Source organism: Lichenostomus cassidix, chromosome 4, assembly GCF_008360975.1.
Source record: "Lichenostomus cassidix isolate B80296 chromosome 4, HeHo_3.0, whole genome shotgun sequence".
NCBI classification, from domain to species: domain Eukaryota; kingdom Metazoa; phylum Chordata; class Aves; order Passeriformes; family Meliphagidae; genus Lichenostomus; species Lichenostomus cassidix.
Window position 1 is genome coordinate 23,920,477 of NC_139484.1, and position 21,550 is coordinate 23,942,026.

Below are 21,550 nucleotides of genomic sequence, written 5' to 3' on the forward strand. Positions count from 1 at the left end.
GTACTGTGTGTAAAAATTAAAATTGTTAGGAATGTTGTAGAGACCTCAGCTTGTTAAAATTACAGCCTTTGATACTGGGGATGCTTGCTCATGTGTTTAACAGTGCATACATGAGGGACAGCCTGAAGTTTTTGGAGGAGCAAGCCTATAAACACTGGTCCTTAGTTTTTTAATTTATTTAATTTATTTTTATTTAGTTACAAACGTACGTAGATGAGATAATTTTCTGCCAAGCTGTTTTCAAAGTAAAACAGGTGTTAAATGCTGTAAGTTTCAGTCTGCAGGGCAGTGACTGTAGATGGCAAATATTTGGCAAAAGATAGAAAAAGCCTTGGAAATCCAACCCTCAGCAAAGGTTTTGTTCAAATCTGTAAACAGCAAGACTGATTTCTCTCTTCCCAAGCATGTTGGAAACCTGCAGTGTTTAATAGATAGACAAGATGACTAGTAAAAAGCTATGGATAGTACTTCTGGAATATAACATCCCTGATACTGTTTCTTTGATGCAGAGTTCTCAGGCTGATACCTCTCAGGCCATACCACTAATAATTTTGATTTTTAGGGCTCTAGTTGGTAACAAGTAGTCCTTTCCTTGGCGTGAACATTTATAAATAAGGAAGGACAATATGTAGTAGGTTGATTGAGTCTACTCCAGAGATGATAGAATCTATGCTCACCTTTCATGATGCACTTTCATTTGAAGGTCATTGTGTGTTTAAATGTTTGCATCTATGAAGGCTTAACTGGAAAATCTCAATAATTTGCATTGTTTAAGAAAACTAGGCCAAAATCAAGAGTCCAGACTACTGTCTCACTGTGGCCCTTTTCTTAGACAAGTTGTCTCCCATGTTGTGACCATAAATTACCACTCATGTTTAGGTGGAAGTCAGTTTCTCATCAGTACCAAATCTGATTTGTGGTTGCATTTTTATGATCTTGGGAGACAGTAATAGAATAAAGTGATGCTATCAAAAGATTCATAACTAAAAATTGGAAACGAGACAAAAGTAATAATACACAGAAAGTATACTTTATTTTTTGTTCTTTGAATTTTGTCAGTAAGGTAATTTTTAGTGCTAGCTTTTCCAGATACTCTAAATGCTCTTCTTTTCTCTAAAGACTAAAGGTAGGTGAATTCTCACCTCCTTCTACTGCATTTTCATCCATTATTCACAAATTTGTGTCAATGGATATTTAGAAGACATGTAGAATGTATTTTCTGTGATCATCTCCAGTATGTCAGCAGATAGGTGTCAAAAGGCACTTTCCCCCCTTTTTTTCTTTCCATACTGATAATTTTTGAATTGCTGGTTCAGAAGAGTCTCAGATATTTAGGTGAAAATTTTCCTAAAACCATTAGCAGCTTCTTCTCTGTTTTAAATGGGAGCCAAACTCTTGGCAAAATAAAGCAAGAAAATCTGCCCCAGTTGCGGGTGGTGAAAATTCCAGACATATCACAGAGCAGGAGATTACACTAAATGAAAGTGAATCTTTCTAGTGCTTGCAGCCAAACAGAGAATCTGTAGTCAGCTCTCCACCTTGGGAATGTGGCACCCAGTATGAGGGATTAACCTGGCACAGAAGGCAACATTCCTGGCCTCAAAGGAAAACTTGGGTATTTTACTGTACAAAGGAATATCACTGAAAATTTTCCAAAAATCCAAGTACACGATCATTTCTTCTGCTTTCTCTGTGGTTAAAGGTAAAGCTCTTAGCCCTGTCCCCCAAATGAGTGGCAGAAATAGATGCCAGACTTTCTCTAATAGATGTGCATTTTCTTTGGTGTTTTCGTGTAAGTTGTATTTGCACAAGTAAAATAAGTATAGAGTCAGGCTTAAATATTAGTAGTGAGACCAAATTTACAAATGTCTCCAAAATAGAAGCTTCAAAGATTTAGGCAATGATGCTAAGCTCTTTATTAGTGAGTTTGAGCTGCTGTTTTTCAAACCAGTTTGAGCCATCCTTGGTTCATGCCTGAAACTGCTACAGCACCTTTGGACTCTCACCTGCTTACTCATGCATAATTTACCATGTGCACACTAATTATCCCTGAATTTATCCTTCTGGCAACAAATGTAAGGTGAGAGCCATGCTGGAGCCAGAGTGGAGCAGGGAAATAGATACATGTCAGGGTGGTCCCAGTTTGCAGACACCTCTGAACTGTGATGAGCCAAGGGCAAGTGGTCTCTAAGATACCTGGATATGTTCTCTGCTGTCCAGCTGAGCTGCTCCACCAAGCATGTGTGGGCATGCCCTCTGCCCACAGCTACTGAGAAAAATGTACTGGTTTAAACCAACTGTGTGATTTAAGGTAATGGTTTAATTGTGACAAATGCTTAAGCCTGGATATGTCAGCTGTAACAGAGCAGGAGTGTGGTGCAGCTGACAAGTGTCATTAGGGCCTTAAGCCTTGGTGACTCCTGATCTTCCATCCATAATCCATCTGTACAGTTGCAAATGGAAACCGAACTGTGTTAGCTAAACTTGGTTTTGTGAAGTGTGAAGTCACTCCTTTTATGTCCCTTTGACTGGCAAAGGAGTGCATGTAGAGAATAATTGTGTTTAGTGCTGCTTAGTAACACCAGTCAGCATAACTCAGCTGTCTTATGCTCTTACAAACATATAGGAAGAAGTTGAAATAGGGCCTTCCTTTAATTTACACTTTTTCTTTACATCCTCTGTCTCCTCTTTACACCAGTCAAGACTTGTGCATGATCTGTGTGCAAGCTTATTTCCAAAGCCTGTCAGTGTCAGCTGTAACATCTCAGCTGGTAGAAATATTCGCTCTGCAGTGACATGAAATTCCTTTCCCAAATGCCCTTTCCAATTCCAGCAAATGCACTTAAAAGGTGTTGTTCCAACTGAAATAATCAAGAACTTTGAAACAAGTTGTTCTTTTTCTTTCTTTTTCTTTGTTGTAGGTTTTGAACACCAAATTGAGATGCATGTTTAGGCAGCCAGGTTCATTTTGAGATTGATACAAATATAGACATATTTTTGAAGGGGCTTTACAAATCTAACTCAAATTCATTGGCATTTCTTAGTCCTTGTAATTGAAAATCCATCCATGCTTGTTTAGTTGCTCAGATTTAGAACTGTGCATATCTTCCACCATTAACATAACTAAGTAGCTTTTCTTAGATTTTGATTTAGTATGTAAATGAAGTTCATTAGTTAAACCTAGTTTGTAGAAAGGCTAATTTGGAAGCAGCAGAAATGTTAAGCACCAACTATTAGCTCCCATGAAGTGGCCTCATCATTGAAGGAGCTGATCATTTATACTGATGGACTCACAGCATCAATGCTCTAAAGTTAGATATTAAATATCCCACTTGAAATTAGTCCAAAAATCCCATGTTGTTGCCCAGCCTGTGGGATTTACTCACACTTTAATTAGTAGGAGTGGGAGTAATAGCTGTAAGTGGGAGTAATCATACAAAAGCCTACCTCTGTGAAAGATGGTATGTTGATAAAGTACCTGATGAAATGTGTGTAAAAATAGGATTGTTGTCTTGCTTTATGTCTTATTGTTGTGCACGCTGCTGAACTATAACCCAGAGCAAAAGTGAGGGTAGAAGGAGTTTCTTCTGGATTTCTCAGAGTAGGAGAGGTGACTTCCTGTGACAGATTGTTTTTGGTGAGAGCAGATATCAGTGGTGCATTTTTAATTCCTAAATCCTTTTGCACTGTAAAGCAACCGCATCTGTGGTACTGAATGTGTTGTCCTAACCCAGAACCCATTCAATGGGTTTTAAAGGACACAGGGAAAACCAAGTTGGGACATGTGTTATTGCATGCATCTTTCAGAAATGCAAAAAATAATTCTTTGTGGGTATTTTTGCTGCTAATCTAGCCAGGTTCCCTTAACATTATTCTTAAAACTTATGTTCTGTCTGCATCTTTTTTAGCTGGCTTATAAATACCTCTGCAGTTCTTTCAAAAGCTGTAAAAATGGTTTCTGTGTGTGTGTCTTTCCTGAACAAAATACACCTGCTTTGAACTTGGTTGTGTGTCCGTTTGTAACTGATTTGTACGCCAGTTATATGTAGTTGAGGTACACTAAAATTTTATCTGCAGTTTAACTGCAGATAATCCAAAAACTGTAGAAAGTGGTAATACTTTAACACAGATTTAAAAGGCTAAGCAAGATTTTTAAATGAAAAGCAATATGAAGTGGCTTGAATTCTCATTCTGCATTACAGTTTGGACAACTCCTTTGCTAGAGGTGATGGCAAAAATGGTTCCTTTTGCTGTGTTAACATAGGAACAGACTAGAAGATCTGCAGCTTCTATAAACAAATGCAGATCTATTGTCAGACCCTCTGCTAACCAGAGTCTGTGTGACTGTTGGAGTCAGCAGGTTTTGTCTGATGGATAGAAAGCTTGACCAACAGAAGATACTTAACAGGAATAAAATTCCATTGAACATGGGTTTGATAAACAGTGATATTTGATTACCTCACCCATTTCTATGTGTAATTCTCCTTAAACAATAAGAAAGCCTATGAAATCTGTGAGAAGGGGGGTTGAAGATGAGTGTGCTTTTTCAGAGAGCCCACCTGTTGTAACCCCATGTGGTTTATCTCCCTGTGCTGCGGTTTGAGTGTTTTACCTGGGAAGAAAATCCAGAACAGGTCAACAAGGTAGTTTCCCACTGTCTTACACCAAACCATGACAAATGGCTTGAAAGTCTAGGGACAGAACAGTCAAGAGCGTATAAAGTCAAACCATCAGTTTACACCTCCCCTAAGCTTTGCATTGTTAAAAAAGCGTTAATTGAAGGATGTCAGGCTAGCATCTAGGTTTAGCCAAATTAGTAGAAAGCATAGGATTTCAGGAAGTTCTAAAGAGGATTTGCAAGAGAGAGGAGCTTGTACAAGTTGCTGCATAGCAGATGAGGCATAACTGAGTGCTTTGCTGGGAACTGTGCATGCTGCTGCCTTCTCACAGCGCTTGGGAAGGATCTTATAGTGTCTGTGCTGCTGCTCCTGTCCTAACGAGCTCAAAGGCTTTGTACCTGCTCTGTGCATCTCTTTACAGAGGTGTGACATGCTGGGAGGGGGGGGAAGAGGTGGCTGTGCTCTCATTGATGCATAGAAGGAGATTCTGCATAACTAACAAAGCTGATGGGAGTTTACCCATATAAATCACCCCTCACATCAATGGGAGAAGAGGCCATGGGTTGCTTTGGACTTCTGTTTCTTGCACATAACATTGCTTTCAGTGGAAATGGCAATTCTGTATAGTCCACGATGCACAAAAATAAAACCATGATTGTGTCAATAATGAGATGTGAGAAAACTGGTTTCTAGGAGGCTGATCCACTAGCAGAAACATCCTTTAAGTCAGTAAGAGTTTTGCTACTGAATTTGTGGTTGCAAGATCACAGTCTGAATTAATGCATTGTGTTGACAGTGTTTAATAAATACTGATACGAAGCATGTCTGCTTCCTATAAAGTGATTGATATTTTTGTGCATCCCTGGTACTTTTCAAAGAAAAGACATTTTATACAGAATTGCAATACTGCTTTATACTGCTATGCAAGAATAAAAATGAGGTTTTGCTATTTTTATTCATGTTTTTTATTTGCAGTTTAGAACGTTTATGCCTTTAAAGCATGACTTTACTTCGTTAAAGATACAGTATCCTTTTCCACTTCCCTACTGCACTCCTCATGCACTTCACATGCAGATTAGTAGTTTTGCAGCCCATGTTTTCCTAGTGAAATGTCATCAGTATCATGATTTGACTGATTACAGCTGTAGTATATTCATAACTGCATCTTCTCTCAAAGCCCAGCAGCAACCTGCAGAGCTTCCTTCCACTGCAAAAAATGCTGAGGGACTTGCTAGTTAAAACTAAATTAAACTAGTATAAGTTGCAATCATAGAAAACCCCCAAATGTTAGTCACACACTACTTAAAATACAAAGAGCTGCTGTTGCTTAAGTCCCAGTCTGCTATCATAAGACTGTGTAGCCTAACAAGCCATGCTGCTAACATTAAATTTATTGGCAAATAAAGTGATTTAAAATAGCCTGAAACATATATATTGTTTCATCTTATTTAAGTTTTCTAGCATATAATATTTCATGTGGTAGCAAGAGCTGAAACGGTTTCTAATTATTACTTTTAACTTTTGACGTTACATTTTTAAGCATTATAAAAATGACCAGTAAATTTGTATGCCAACATGTTTATTAGTTGCAGATGTTCAGGTACTTATAAATGGATGTAATTTTAATTGCTCTCAAATTAGCATCCAAATGCTAAACATTTATGTTTGAGCTGTGGAGACATAGCATTAAATTAAAAATATATACTCGAACTAAATGAAAGGATACTGTGTCTTTAAGAAAAGCATTTGTGTTTTGTTAATGGAAACACTGAATCTGAACTGTGAAACAAGAATTTTTACAACTACTTACTATATGAAACGTGACAAAGTGTAGTTCCTTAGTTGATTGAATAAGAATAGCATCACATCATTATATTTAATTATTCTTATGTATCAGAATGTGTTTGTTACATCAGTATTTCATTATGAGATATATTTCCATTTTTAAATGTGTACCAGAATTTTTTTTATTTCAGAAAAGCTCTGAGTGTTGAATGTATGTAATTCTCCAGGAATGTAACAAGTTGATAAAAACCACAGCCAAGTCCATCCTCCCTACAGAGAAAAAAAAAAAAAGCTGGAATTTCTCTTTTGGATATTTGTTTTGCAGCGTTCTACGTCTTAAGGCAGAGAATAGCCAGCCTAAGGTGCCAGCCCAAAGGTTAGATAAACATATTTCTTGAAATAATTTTGACAAGGTTATGACTTGGAGTTATGGCCTTGAAGTTTATCATAACTTTATATGATATGTGATGAGAAAATATAGATGTTTTTATTTTTTAAAATATTTTTAGACATTTGTTTTGCAGGAGATGAAGGAGGAAAAAGATTAACAGGGCTGTTTTATCCTAGACACCTATACAATGAGATACTTATTTTCTAAATTATGATGCTTTTCCCTTTTCACTCTTTTTCTTTATTTTACCCTCAAGCTCTGGGCAGTATTTTTTCCTTTCTGCAAACTGTTTGTACTCCCAGCAATGTATTTACAAGCTGTCAGACCCAGGAGTCCTAATTTGCTTTCACAGTATCGAATCATGTGCGGTGGGAGGCTAGTTTGGGATGGCTGAGGCACTTATTGCCTGATTTGATCCCCCATTGCCTGATTTGCACTTCCACTACAGGTTGTCCTTCCCAGAGCAGGGAAACCTTCCAGCTCCTGGTCTCCAGCAGTGCACAACCTGGCATGTTAGAGCAAAATGAAACCAGCACTAGTTTGCTGTGGTACCCAGGGCTGTAATTGGCTGCTCCTTAGGAGTTGATGTGTCTTGTTTGGTTATCCCCGTGGCAGAGGCACTGGGCACAGACAGGGAGGAGCAAAGCAATCAGCCATTCATCTGTCTGGGAAAGTCAGCTTTGTTACTGTGATACAGAAGTTACTCTGCTGAAGCCAGTGCATGTTTTATTTTCGAATAAACAAAATAGCAGTAGGGCCCAGGTTGTCTTCTGCCACCACGCAGAGACACTCATGCTATCCTGTTTCTAGTTGGAATTAGGTAGATACATAGAAAGATTAAGGAAACAAGCAGACAATTGAGATGATAAAGCACCGTTCTTTAAGCAATCAACTTGAAATGCAAACACAAAGATTGACAAAGCATGAAATTATTGCTTGCTTTTCTAATTTTGCATGTGTTGGATCAGATTTTTGCCAACTAAAAAAGAGTATTTAAATATAAGCATTAGATTAACTTCTACTGACTTCATTAAATCCTGTTGATTTCAGTGTTACCCATGCTTAAGTTATGCATGCCTTTTAGTGCTGTTCTGAATAGCAAGGCATTCATAAACCAGGGTCTGGATTTGGCTGTGTGGTTTAGAAACACATTTGGCAGCAGTCATAGCCAAGCCAAGAATTCACTGCAGTGAACAGCCCACACTGGTTGCAGTTTGTCATGTTAATGTGCTGTTACCAGAATCATATGTGCAAACTGAGTAACTGATTTACCCAGGCAAGTGTTGTAGTTGTGCATGAAAAATTAGGAGCTGCTTACTTAATGGAACTTATGTTTCAGATGGAAGATTAAACGTGCATTTTGACAATATGAATGTCACAAATAGGGGCGAGTAATTTGTGAAAAAATATTCAGGCGTTAGATACTACAGTTTTGTCAGATGTTATTATCAATTTCCAGTTACAAAAGTTGGTCAAGGACATTCATTATCTTCCAAAAAAATAGAGTGAGGAATGTTGTACAGATAAAATTATGTGAAAATTAATACCCAGTTGCCCTAGTCAGACTTATTAATCTCTCCAGAAATATACATTGTGATTACTAATACACTTAATTAGGAAGCAAAGTCACATTTTCAGAAATAGTTCTGTAACGTGAGTTATGGGTATGATGTGTTTTTACCACCCACTAGGAACTGTGAGGTGGGATAAACTTTATGCATTCTTTTGCATTTGTGAGGAGTTGAAGTACGTAGTTGAACAAAAAAGATATATGTAACTCTGAAAGATCTACAGTGGTTTCTTTTACAAATTAGCTCATAGCTTTGGGGTCCTAGATCAAAATTACTGTGAAAAAGGCAGTTTAATTTTCCTGAGCGTGTTTAAGTGTGATTGCATAGTTTACAAAGAATTTCAAAAAGTAAATAGAAAGAAACAGACATGAGCTGAAGCTGACTCTGAAAGTAATACGGAACTTGAGGTTGTAGTCTGTGAGCACCACAGGAGAAAGGCAGCCAGGTTCAGGTGAAGGAAACAACATCAAGGAAAGCTTCTTTCACCAACATGCAAGTCTTGTTAAAAAGTTGGCACTGGGGAAACACAACATTGGAAATCTGTTCTGCAATCAGCAGTGTAAGAGGATCCAATAAAGGTTTGTGAAGCTGAATGCATTATGTAATCATTTCTGGGCTGCTGTGCAAATCACTTGCTGTGCCTGAGCAAATTGAATTTTAAGGAGTTGGGATCTGGAGTCAGAATAGATAAGGGCCTGTGTGTTACTCAGGACGAGAGGGCAGAAGCAAGGCCGTTCAGGCAGATGGCTAGTGTAGTTTGTTTCAGATGCAGGTATTCTTGTGCATAACTTTAGACTTTAGAGAGAGGGGAAAAAAAGTTCAGAAATTAAGAGGCAAAGCAGAAAAAAGAATTTAAGAATTATACTCAATGGTGTTTTAGTGAAAGACATAGCTAGGAGTGCTGGAAAACCAAAGAAAATAAGTTGCTAGAGATACTCCATTAAAAAAGCTCAGGGATTTCCATTGTTGGCCACAAATGAAGAGGAATTAGTCAGGTAGGAACCAGGCAGTGCAATCATCTGGTTGGGACTCCACCAAACAGTGTTTGGTAGTGAATAAATAAATCATTAATGTTAAAATTCTAGAAAAGAAGGAATAGAGGGGACAGCATGTGGTAGTCATCCATGCCCTCAAAAGTGGTCAGCTTAGAGCAGAGGAACTGACCTTATCTGAGAGGAACTTCAAGTACCTGAGTACTGAAAGCAGTTCTGAGGGAGCTGTGTGCAGTGAGAAAATACAGATGAAATTGAAAAACCCCAGTGTTATAAACCCATAATGAATTAGTTGAATGTGTTTTCCATTTTTTGTATTTATGCAACAATTAAAAAATAATAATTCAGAATGATTGAATCATGCTCAGATACCACTAAGAGCAAGCAGTGGCTGGGAAGATTGGTGGCTTCTGGCTTTTGCACAAGCATAACACATGCTAACAGCATGTGCACTTCACCAGAAATTCTTTCTTCTACTCTCCCACACTTGAGAAAACGAAAAAACAAACAACCAATCATAAATCCAAATTACCCATTCACAATTCAATTCCTTATGTTATTTTTACAGGAAGTTTAATTTGTCCTGAAGTTTAAGTGAGACTTAAAATGTGGTATTTGTCACCGTATTTTGGAGAAAAAAGTTAGTTCTTGCCAACTTTGAAAATAGGTACTCAGATTTATGGCCAAATAAAAAGCTCTAGGATACCTCCTTGACTCCACTGAAGTTAACGGGAAATGAGGCAGAGCAAGTCTTCACATCTGGCCCAAAACCCAAGAATTTAAAATGATCAAACTGAAATGAATAATCATGAGACGAGAGGTTTTTTTTTTTTTCTTCTGATTATCTCTTGAATGAATTTGTCAATAAAATGAAAAGGAAAGTTTAGTTGTAGTTTATTCCATGTCACAGATAAGAAAGCAAGGCTGGACTAAAGATGAAAATAGCTGTGCTTAGAATTTTTTTCTGTCTATCTCAGTCTACATTCCTACCCAATGGGAGTGCAGTTTAACAGCTTTCAGAGAGAAATCCTTGGAGAAGTGGTAGGTCTATTTTGATACTGATTCAACAGTAAATTTGCAGTCTCATTTTGAGTAGCACTTGTCGACGCAAGTATAATTTTAACTTCTGTTTACAACAGTTAGTATTATAAAGAGTAGAAAGTTTTTACTTATTTTTGTCAGCCTTTTTCCGACTCTACTGGATTTCACTGCCCTATGTGCATGAGAGAGTGACTTTGTCAGCCTGGTGTAATTCTCTGTCTAATTTCCTTCATCCCTAGTAGGGAAGTAAATATTACATAATGAGTTGAAAACCATGAATACGGGTTATTTAGGTCATTTTAAATGTCGGTCACTTGGAAGGAAATCATGGTTTATTGGTTGTGGAGGAACTTTTTAATTGTCAAGATGCAAAAAATAGTGATTGGGAGACTTTTTTTTCACCATTACTTGTGAGTCTGCATGTGTTTAAAAAAACGGGGGAACTCCATGTGTCTGTGTGTGAACAGAGCGACTGAAATATTCTGCTCTGTTGTATCTGGAATTTTGCAGGAAAGCAAGTACAGTGGAGAATTAAAAGAAAACACCCAGTCACATCAGCACATGTAGAGTCTGCTCAGACTCATACCAAACAACTGAAATAGTTGTCTGCTATTAAAAGAAATGCTGAAAGTCTGGCTTAAGCTTATTTTTGTACCTGGGTCTGGTTGTTGCCAATGTTCAAATAGAGCTCGTTGGGAGTCATGTTCAGGGGCAGCTCCTCCTTTGGATAAGGGTTTTCAGGCTGGAGATGGCAGAGCTGGAGCTGCCCCACCCCCCTGGGCCTGGTCACTCTGGTAGGGGTCAGTGGGGACCCCAGCTAGGCATGCAGACTTGGCTGAAGCATCTGATTCTTTGGTCCTGAGCACCCTGCAAAGCCCCAATAAACTTAATAGGAAGATATACAAGTTTTTTCATGAGGGTGGCTTGATTCCTGATAGGAAATGCCATCAGATTTATCTGTGGTGTTGGCTGAGCTACAGATGTTGCTGAGCTTACTGCAAAGGGATTTTCTCCTGCATATAGAAGTTCTTCGGTTGTAACATTGTATTGAATTTCAGCTGTGTCTAAATAATATTAATAATGCTGAATTAGCCCAAGTTCATAGAATGTACTCCAGTAAACAAGTTTTCTTCAAGAATGGTATTTGGCAGCAAACAAAGGTTTCCAAATCCCCATTTAATGTGCAGAATCCCCAACTTTTTAGGATGACTTAGACTTTATGGATAGTGGTTTGCTAGTCATCAGGAAGCTTTCCTTGGTGTAATAGAAATTCTTGAACTGCAGGCTGTGAGGGGATGAGATCTTTAACTGAGACTTCCAAAACCAGAAAGCAGACACATCTGTCATGGGATTTAAATACATTTCTTAAATCTGTTTTGAGATTAGGAGGTAGACTAGATCAGCAGTTACCCACCTGTATGTCAAACAGGACATCAAATCCTGTATAGTGTGGAGCTGTGTTGGTTGGGATGTGTTGGACTAGACAAACTCTTGGAGAGCCCCTAGATCTAATGCCTTGATAGAATAACAAGGCCTGTGCTGCATGCTTCATTTTTTTTCTTTTTCCCTATTGACTTTGGAGCCATGAAGTTGGTCTTCATAGTTTTCACTTTGCTGCCATCACCACTAATTAGACCTGGGTCTATGATGTCAGGAAGATAAGAATCTCAGCATCTAAATGAACTCTTAAGCAAAGGAGATACTTTTTTTTTTTCTGTTTATGACCATAGTGATTAAAAAAGCAGTAATTGTTTCCAAGTGCACTGTCTACAAGTGTCTTATGATGTATCAGTTGCTCTTCTGTCAAGTCTGTCCATTAACCAAGGACATAATTTCTGAAACATAATCTTTTGGTAGTCTGAGAAGCTCCTTTCCCTTACACTTCCATTGAGAGGTGTTTCTGAATCTGAATCCCATTTCTTAGTTTCCAGACAGTGTTTGTAGGAAAAAAAAAATTTGCATTAACTAGAAACATTCCTTTCTGTTGCCTTTTAAGATATCCCTTTACAGTTGTTTGGAAAGAGACTTCACCATCATACTAGGAAGATCCGTCAGGAGCAGAGCTGTAGGTTTTATGCTCTCAGGATATATCACTGGCTATATGTATATACTATATTTAAACAAAAATCATGCCTGATAATAAAGGGAAAATGCAGTCCTAAAAGTGGAGAAAACTCCTTCTATGCTAACAGTTGTTTCTCTGGATGTATTTGTGGGAATTGCTGATTCTGGATCCTCTGGATTTGGTGGAAAAGATTTTCAGAACATCAAAGATGTATTTGGATAGTTCTGCCACCATCAAAACTAGTATCTTGTTTCTATTTTAATTTTGTTTAATTCAACCCTGTTGAACAGCTTGGCTAGAATGGAGATTACATTTTTGAGTGTGTTCTGGCAGATTTCTGTTAAATTACATCTTTAATACATCCAGTTTAATGATACAGCCCGTTGTTGTCAGATTAATATTGCAGCTGGATCTAGTTAGTTACTTGCAAATTCCAAGTGATACTGTTACTTTATAAAATGAGCTTAAGCTGGGGTAAATAGATAAATCCTGGTTACAGGGTATTCATGTTATGCTACCATCTGATTTCTGTCTATTTCATGTCTATCTTGCTTTAGCAGTGAGCTCACCACTACTGTGCATCTGCATTTTGTCATATGATAAACAACATCTTACAGCATAGTAAACACTGCATTTTTCCAGTAGGTTGAAACAGTAGGTTTAGTAATAGAAAAACATTTCTAGAGCAAAAGAAAAAGAAATGCTGTTTAAAATATTCATCTGTCAAATGTTTTCCAGTTATGCAGGAAAATATTCCTGTTAGCTAATCCTACATCATTAAAATATATATTTGTACATGAATTCTTATATTTCTTCAAGAGCAATGCTTTTGCTATTTGTTATTGAAGTTTTGAAAGCTTGTTTTATGAATTTTGTGTCATATTGAGAGAGGTACCAACAAGTGGCTTTCTAACTATTGTTTCTTGTAGTTCTATATTTATTTTCTGTATATAACTGTATATAGTTATGGTTTATACATTCTGAGACTTTAGAGTAGGGTGTATAATAAATGCTTGAAATCTTCTGACAAGTGACATGGATGTGTGCAGTGATAAAGCAGCACATTACAGTCAGGCTTGCTTCTGTCCTGTCCTTTCTTCCTCCAAAAATGAAAGAGAAAGTAATTCCCATGCCAGAATCCAAATGCCCAAAAGGGAGAGATTGAGGCTAATTGTTTCTCAGTAAGGGGATGGAGTGTTGCTGTGTAATCATGGAGGAAAGTGGTGAATCTGTGGGACTGTGGGATCTGTGCCACTGCCTACCAATGACTGTACAAAGGGTTTCTGTGTTGTCCATGACACTGATGGACACATTTTCTACACAGCTGGGGATATTCCAGGTTTGCCAAATGTAATGGCATCAATCACAGTGCATACATGCACAGGGCAAGTGAAGGCACAGTGGCTGCTTGCTGGTTAGGGATTAAAAGGGTTTAATACCCCAGAAACAGTATGGTGTATTGTTGTACAAAAATAGACTGTGAGCAGGTATCTCCCTCTTCCCACAAATATTGGGGTGGTGGTGATTTTTGAAAGTGCAGCTGATGTTTAACTCTGAAGTATATAATGTTGCTGAAGGGAGAACATGGACATTACTACAGTTTGTTAGGTAGTTGCTGTTTATTTCAAAGTAAAGCACTGTCAGCTGTAGCTGGAGTGGAAAAGTAATGAGTATTCCTCTGTTTGCAGCTATATGCCAGCCAGGGTGCAAACATGGTGAATGCATTGGGCCAAACAAGTGTAAGTGCCACCCAGGATACACTGGAAAAACCTGCAACCAAGGTAAGAAAGACTTTATATTTGAAATCATGGAAGTGTTGGTAATCTCTCTACCCACCCCCACCAATGTTGTGTGTGTCACCTGTGTTTATAGGGTAATGAACTCATATACCAGGTCTGTTACTGCTGCAGCTATTCTGATACTGGGACTGACATTTGTAGAGAGAATGATATCTGCAGTGGGATGACGCAGGGGAAAAATTGCTTTCATTCAGAAGAAATCAAAGAGATTTAATATACAGTATGTAGGTTTATGCTTTTCTTAGTCTGAAACAAATTATGTAAACCTTATGATCAGGATTGTTGCTTTTTTATGAAGTCACAGTTTCCAGGTTTGACTAGTGAAATAATATTTGTTTAATGAAAAACCCCATAATTCTTGCATTCTCATTTTAGTGTTTCTGATCCTGAACTAACTAGGTTGTAATAAACTCTACTATGTACCGAAGGGTAGGTGTAAAGATGAAGTTTCTCTTACTGGATTCTCAAGACAGTTTCATTGTTTGGGTTTTGTTTTTTGTTTTTCCCCCAAAGTTATGTCCAAAGCCTGTAATGGTATAAAGATTGTAGAGCATAAACAAATAGAAAATTGTAATATGAAATTTGCACTTTGACAGCTAAGATCTGTTCAGGTACAAAGATATCTCAATTATATCTTTTTTCCAGTTGTCTCAGCCTACAGGAAAGTTCATGTGTTTTCTGAGTGCTGAGGAAATATGGTAGAAAAATGTGATATTTAGAATGATTTACCTTTTCAAGAATGTACCCTGATGTTGCTAAATTTCTTACAACATGTTGATTTTTAAAGTGAATTTTTTTTTTTTTAAATAGGTACATACTTTTTTTCATATTTACTAATCCTTCCCAAACTGATGTGGAAAAGTGTGTTGTGTTTTTCAGTTTTCTCAAGAGTTTCTGTCATCTCTTATATCATCCTGTCTTTTTTATTTTCCCCTTACTCTGGGTTGACCTTTTAAAGGATGGGTTGTTATGATTTTATCCTACATGTTTTAGTTAGTCTAAAACTTTTTTAGAAAACAGTGCAGTGAACTAACAGTTGTTATATGTATATGTAACAGTTTTTATATGTACTAATTAGTTTAACAATATCCAAAGAATGTTTTGCAAGTTGCTGGAGACTTCAGTCTTGAACTAAGCTATTTACTTGCCACTAAATGCTAAGGAAGGAAAAAGTGTGATAAATTACTAAAGGAAGCCCTTTGGGCAGTATTGATCAAATATTCTGGCATGGTGTTAGTGACAAGTTGCCCTGGCAGATGTAGTGAGGTTTCTGAGATGCCTTCTGACTGTGGTGCCCCAAACGTGCCCCAGTTCAGGTGGCTGCTGCTGTTCTACCACATGGTGAAACCCTGGAGCTGTTCCTGGGCTCATGGTTTTTGTTCTTGCCATGTGCTGATTCCATGTTTGGAAGAGACCTGGAAATGCACAATGGATGTAGAGTCTGCTTTTGCTGGAAGGAGATTCAAATGGCCCAGGATAAATGTGACCTATGTTGTTTTAACTAAATATAGTACGCGTCCTGTTCAGTCTGTGGCCCATTTTCTCAATCCTGTTCTAGAATAGTAACAGAAGCAATAATGTTGGCAGAAGAAATGTTGGAGTTCCCCTGCAGAGATGGAAGTCTTTCTAGGATGTGTGAATGGTTCTGAACTGTAAAGTATGCTCAGGTTCTTGGTCAAAGGTGTTCTTTGAGTACAAGCTCTGATAAAGAGGCTTTACTTCTCATCTGTTCGCATACCCCATGGATCAGGCTGTGTTCCTGATCCAAGAGAAGAACCCAGTCTCACAGCAGAACTGCTGAACCTTGACTGTGTGATGGTGGTGGATGCTTGTCCTTTTCCAGTGGTACTGCAGCTGCTGTGACCATCCATACCTTGCTTTAGATCACTCAGAAGTTAAGACTACCTGGTACTTTTTTACTTATGTTGCTACCAGAAGCAATCAGATTGCAGTGACTGCATAAGAGCTAACCATGTGCTCTCCCTACAGCATTCAAATCTCCTGAGTGGCTTTAGTGTTTTGCTTCTGGCTTTTTGATCCCAGCTTTACAGCTGTAACCGGTGAAGAAATGAACAGAGCAACTTGAGAGGAAATACCGTGTGCCAGCTCTCTTAATTTATAGTGATAATAACAGAACTCGTATTTTTAAAATGTGTTCATCAAAAAATCGGGAGCTGCTCTTGAATAAGAAAATACAAATTGTATTCAGTAAGACAAATACAAATAATTGAAAACTTGTAATTTTTGCTAGCTAACTTTGTTTGGCTGGGAGAGATTGTCTTAATAAAAAAAAAATCTAAGACTGCTTTTCTGTAACTTTCTATTCTCTTACCCTGTTTGTTCTAAGAACGTGGTGCAAAGTTCACTGCTTGAAATTCTTGTCACCACTTGATATATATGTCTATTTATTAATTTATAAATGAAGTAACACATATTGCCTAATTTGTGTTATACCTTCTCTCTATCCTGTGAAGATATGCAGCTATATGCAAGTCGACTTGGTCAGAGCAGTGAAGCTCTTGTATTCCAACCCCTGGATCATCATCCAAGAAATGTAGCGTCAAGGGGTGAGGTGGTCATGTGTTTCAGTTGTTGTGTTCCTTCTACCTGCACGGCTTCAAACAGGAGTGCAATTTCTTGCAAAGGGGGTTGAGGCTGAAAGACCCATCAATGGCTGGGATGGGAAAGCTGAACCTGCAGTGCCATTAGCATGCAGAGCAAATAATTGGTTGTATTTCCTTGGTGCTGCTCTGTGTCTGTATTCTGAATAGTTTTGACTCCACCATACTCATGGTTGTGACCTACATTTGTTTCTTTCCTCTGCTCTTCTTTCAGAGCCTGCCTTTTTTATTTTCTGAGTTCCTTTGTGAAGTGGTAGTGATGGAAATTGTTTATCAGGTTAGATAAAGACAAAACTGTGATTTACATAAAGTTGGAAGTTGTAGAAAATGAGGGTTGTTATCTTCTGAATTTGGCAACTGTTGATTAATCAGACTAAGTGTTGTGGACAAAACTCTTCAGGTGATACAAATCTCTCATGAGTTTGACGTATCAGTGTGATTGCAGTTGCTGGAAATGTAGGCTGATCTACTGTTTATGGTGTGGTGATAACAGTTTAATTTTTGAACTTGGTTTCTGGTCCTTGGCTATTTTCAAAGTTGGATGAACATGGTATTGAATATCTGACTTCAGTGTTGCCTGATCCAAGTTAGGTAATAGCCAAAAAAAGTCAGGAAAAGGCTGAGTGCTGAAGTCTGCAGTAGCTCATTAAGAGAAAATAGCTGTGTATTGAATCTGCCTAGAAATAAGTGGCCCAAAGTTGGTCCAAGACTGTGTGTGGTGCAATGCAGCAAAGGAGTCACATCTGGGCTTGCCAACATAACGCTCTTGTCCTTTCCTTGCAGTCACATTTTTGTTTCATTTCTTAAGAAATAAAATACTTATACTCAGCAGCCTGCATTTATGTCATAAATCTGCTTTCCACAGTGGTCAAAACGGTCAGTCTGCTTTTATGTACTCTACTGTCTTGTGTTACTTTAAAATTAAGAATACTGCTTTTGCATTGGCTGTGTAATTGTAGACAGCCTCAGAAATTAAATGGCTGAATGATGAAATTCTCAAATGCAGGACATGAGTGGACATCCCCACAAAGAAATTAAAGGGATTTCTTAAACTTTTTAATAGTGTTGCACTTTATATTTTATCTTTCAGTGTGAGATTGTAAGTGACTCAAAGAAACTGTGATATTTTCTTAAGATGAAAAATGATGTAAAAGTGTTACTTTTCTTACCCTTTGAATTTATGCATTTTAGCCCTCAATTTTTTTAGTGACAATTTCTGCTGCTTTCTTATTTCCTCTTTTGATGCATAGACATTTATACTGAGATGTCTTTATAGATGTTTGTTGAAGTACACAGTTGATAAGTAGCCAGCATGTCTTCAAGAGGCATCTTGCTATGGCTGATTTTTTTGGCTGCTGACATTTGCTTGAGCCAGTTCTTGAAATGTAGCCCTTACTTAAGGAAACACACAGACAGAGTATATAAATAGCAGGAAGGCTCCAGTGCTTCCCCAGTCCACTTGCAGTAAATCTGGACACTTCCTAGGGAAGCTAATTTCAAAGGCATAAGTAAAAACCCATGACACATGAGATTTAGGTTTAAGTGGAGTTGTGCTAGCAGCCTGTTCCTGCTGTCTTGTGACTTTAGGTTTCTTTTACATCAGCCAAACTTAAAAATTTTTACTTTTTCAAGGCACAGTCACTTTACTTTCAGCACGTTTTTTGAGATGTGAATCAGAGGAGTGTGGCAGCATTTGCTTGCAGACAGAAATATAATGAAACAATGGCAATAAAAATTTAGCCAAAATTCCAGAAATAGAAAGCATGTGATATGATATCATAACATGGTTGGTTATGCCTGCTTTTTAATGTCAGGTTTTTCTCACAGTATGTTGCTTATAGCTGTCTATTTTTCAGACCTTTTATTTCTGTACTAAGAATACTATGTATCACTTTGTATCAAGTGGTGCTGTAGAATTCAGAGTCCTATAGAAGGATCCAATATTTTAAGGTTCATCATATAATCTATATGCAAGGTGGTAGACTGAGAGCAGTTGTAAATTCTTATTTTCAACTTTGAGTCTGGGGCCATAACTCTGGAAGTAAGTGCAAGACAGTTCTTAAGTCATCAGAGTATCTATACTTAGGAGCTGAAGAGCAATGGAATTTAAGCACTAGAAGTTAACATTAGGCATTGTTAAAATCCTGCCCTGTCAACTTAATTTCAGTGTTACCTTTCCTTATTCTGTCCCTACTTCTAGTTTAGTGTTTTAAACTTAGCTCTTTTATGCCTTTATTTTGTAAAGTGATGCTTTTTGTACAAAAGAGGAAGGAAACAGGTATTTTAGTCTGAGAGAACTTTTTTCCCCCTTACTTCAAAATGATGGTTGTCAGTGAACTTCAATGTATTCAATACTGTGGGTTCCTTGGGGATACATTTATGAATTGAAATCAAATGCTGACAGAGTTTTTGAATGTAACAATGACTTTTTTAGCGGACACATTGCATTGTACAATAAATATGTTAATGCAGCTATAATGTCTGTCAGGCGCTGCGTACTTGTGGTATATTTTACAGAAAAGAGAAAAACCAACTTTTTTGTGCTGCCAAGAGAAGTTTGCCTTTTGAAATGTGAGCTTTCATCTGCTTATTATTGAAGATTTTTATGTGAAGAATTTTTTCTCACAAAACTTTCCATGCTGAAAACTTGTCCTTCCCCTCTCACATAATCATCTGCTGCATTTCCATTTGACCTAGGCATATACCTATAGTCACAACTCCTAGCAGAAGATCCTGCTTTCACAGGAGAAGATGCACATTCTTCTACAGCTGTTTCTCCCAAACACAGCAGTTACATTATTGTGAGTGTGGTATCAGTGCCTGTTGTGAGAAGTATGTTCTCCTTGCAACTGTTGAAACTTTTTCCAGCTCTTGAAGAGTGAGAGCTGCAAAGGGGTGCTTTCTCTGCAGCACATGATGAACAGGAAGACTTGAGAGATGGTCATCACTCCTTCTTTATCATGCACACGTCCAGCCCTTGTTTTGGCAATCTTTCCTCACTGAAGTCCTGCTTAGGCTGACCTGATCTTCCTCACCACTTGAGGAGCAAATATTCCCCCTCAGGTTTCCTGGAAACATCTTGTTCAGCCTTACATAGGAAGAAATGGAAATTTATATCCCTTACCACTACCCTCTTGAGGAAGAGGGGAGCAGGAAGTGTTCTTGTCCTGAAACATGCTGTTTTTCCTGAGACCTTGGAAAATGAAGTAATGACTTCTGGGGAGGGCCATGTCTGCATGATGCTCGCTATTCCTTGACCCCATGAAGATGGAAACAAATTATTTAGAAGACAGCAGATTTTATGATACATATAAACACTGTTAGGAGCTCTCAGGAGAAGCAGTGACATAACAGGCAACATCCTTGTGGTTGAGTCTGGATTACATCAGTGATTTGTAGTCTGATACATGTCCTTTCTCTTGATGGCTCTGGATTTTATTAGTCAAAATGAAAGGGAATATATTTCTCAGTTTTAGAATGCCATTTAAAAGTATTTTGCTGCAAAAGAGTAAGACGAAGACTGTTGCTTTGTAAAACTAAGGGATTGCGGTGTTTCAGGATGAATTTAAAATCTAAACATTGGGAACTTTGGAACTAAAATCAATGTTTTCTCTAACTTCAGCTCCACAGTGAACGTAACTTTTCTCACTTCATGTACTACATAGACCCAGTTAAGTTTTCTGCTTTAGTCTGGAAAGCAATCAATGAATTACTGACTTCCTTCTAGCCAGAGGTGTATTTATCTTTGAGGTTCAGCATCTTAATCCTGAGCCTTTGCCTCTAGTGACTCTCTAGTCACAGAAGGCATCTGTCACCTCCTCAGCTGGCATTTTATGAAGTAGCTACTGTGTGTGGATGTGTCTCTACCACATGATAGGAGCCTCAAGGCTTACTTTTCTACTACATGGATTGAAGCACACTTGATAAGATAGTGCTTAATACTGGAAGATGGCTCTTTGAAAAGTTCTGGGAAAAATGATTCTCTACTGTGACAGATGTCCAGACAGCATTGTGCAATATTAGAGATGGGGGTTGATAACTCAGTTTTTTAAGTTCTTGCTGGCTGGATTTGTGAATAGATTTATTATTTTCATCTTTGTTCATCACTATACAAATAGCTAACAATAAGTAACAAATTATTCTGGTTTACTCAGATAAAATCAACATATATTCTTGGAAGAGAATTCTGAAGGAAATCACTCCATCTTTACTTCTTGTTTGAAGTTCTGTCTACTAATATGGAAATTGTAGGTTGAATATTTTTAGTTCAAGTCATGAATTCTCTATTAAACTGTAAATCTGAAATGCTAGCCCTCATGGATAGTCCTTGACGGATATAGCTGATGTCAGATCTTTTTTTAGTATTTTCTAGATGATAAGGAATAAATCTTCTCTGTGAGATTGTTTAAAGTAGGTTAGCATCAGCTTTCCTACATTCTTCTGCCATTAATTTTAAAGCATGATGGTGAATCACCAGATCTCTATCAGAATCGCTGATAGTGATTGCAGAGTGATGTTTGCTTTCTCTCTCCTCCTCCTCCAGAGCTCTGGCTGGTCGTGGACATGGCACCAACATGAATAGTGGCAAGATGTGGGCAGTATGAGCTTGTGTGTTCCCTAATGAAATGGTTGGCACTTCATCTAATACTAACACTGTTATTTTTGA

At 37.8% G+C, this 21,550-nt stretch overlaps 1 protein-coding gene across 7 annotated transcripts in view; it reads left to right on the top strand.

The window, feature by feature from the left end:
- NPNT (nephronectin) overlaps positions 1 to 21,550 on the top strand; it is a 48,386-nt gene that overhangs the window by 2,222 nt on the left and 24,614 nt on the right. For 4 of the 7 annotated variants that reach the window (XM_085058338.1, XM_085058337.1, XM_085058340.1 and 1 more), the window contains exons 3-4: positions 6,730 to 6,780; positions 14,153 to 14,245. In XM_085058338.1, the coding sequence (XP_084914464.1) occupies positions 6,730 to 6,780; positions 14,153 to 14,245 (144 nt within the window). The remainder of the gene's footprint in view (positions 1 to 6,729; positions 6,781 to 14,152; positions 14,246 to 21,550) is intronic. The other 3 variants (XM_085058339.1, XM_085058341.1, XM_085058344.1) reach the window with 1 other exon arrangement.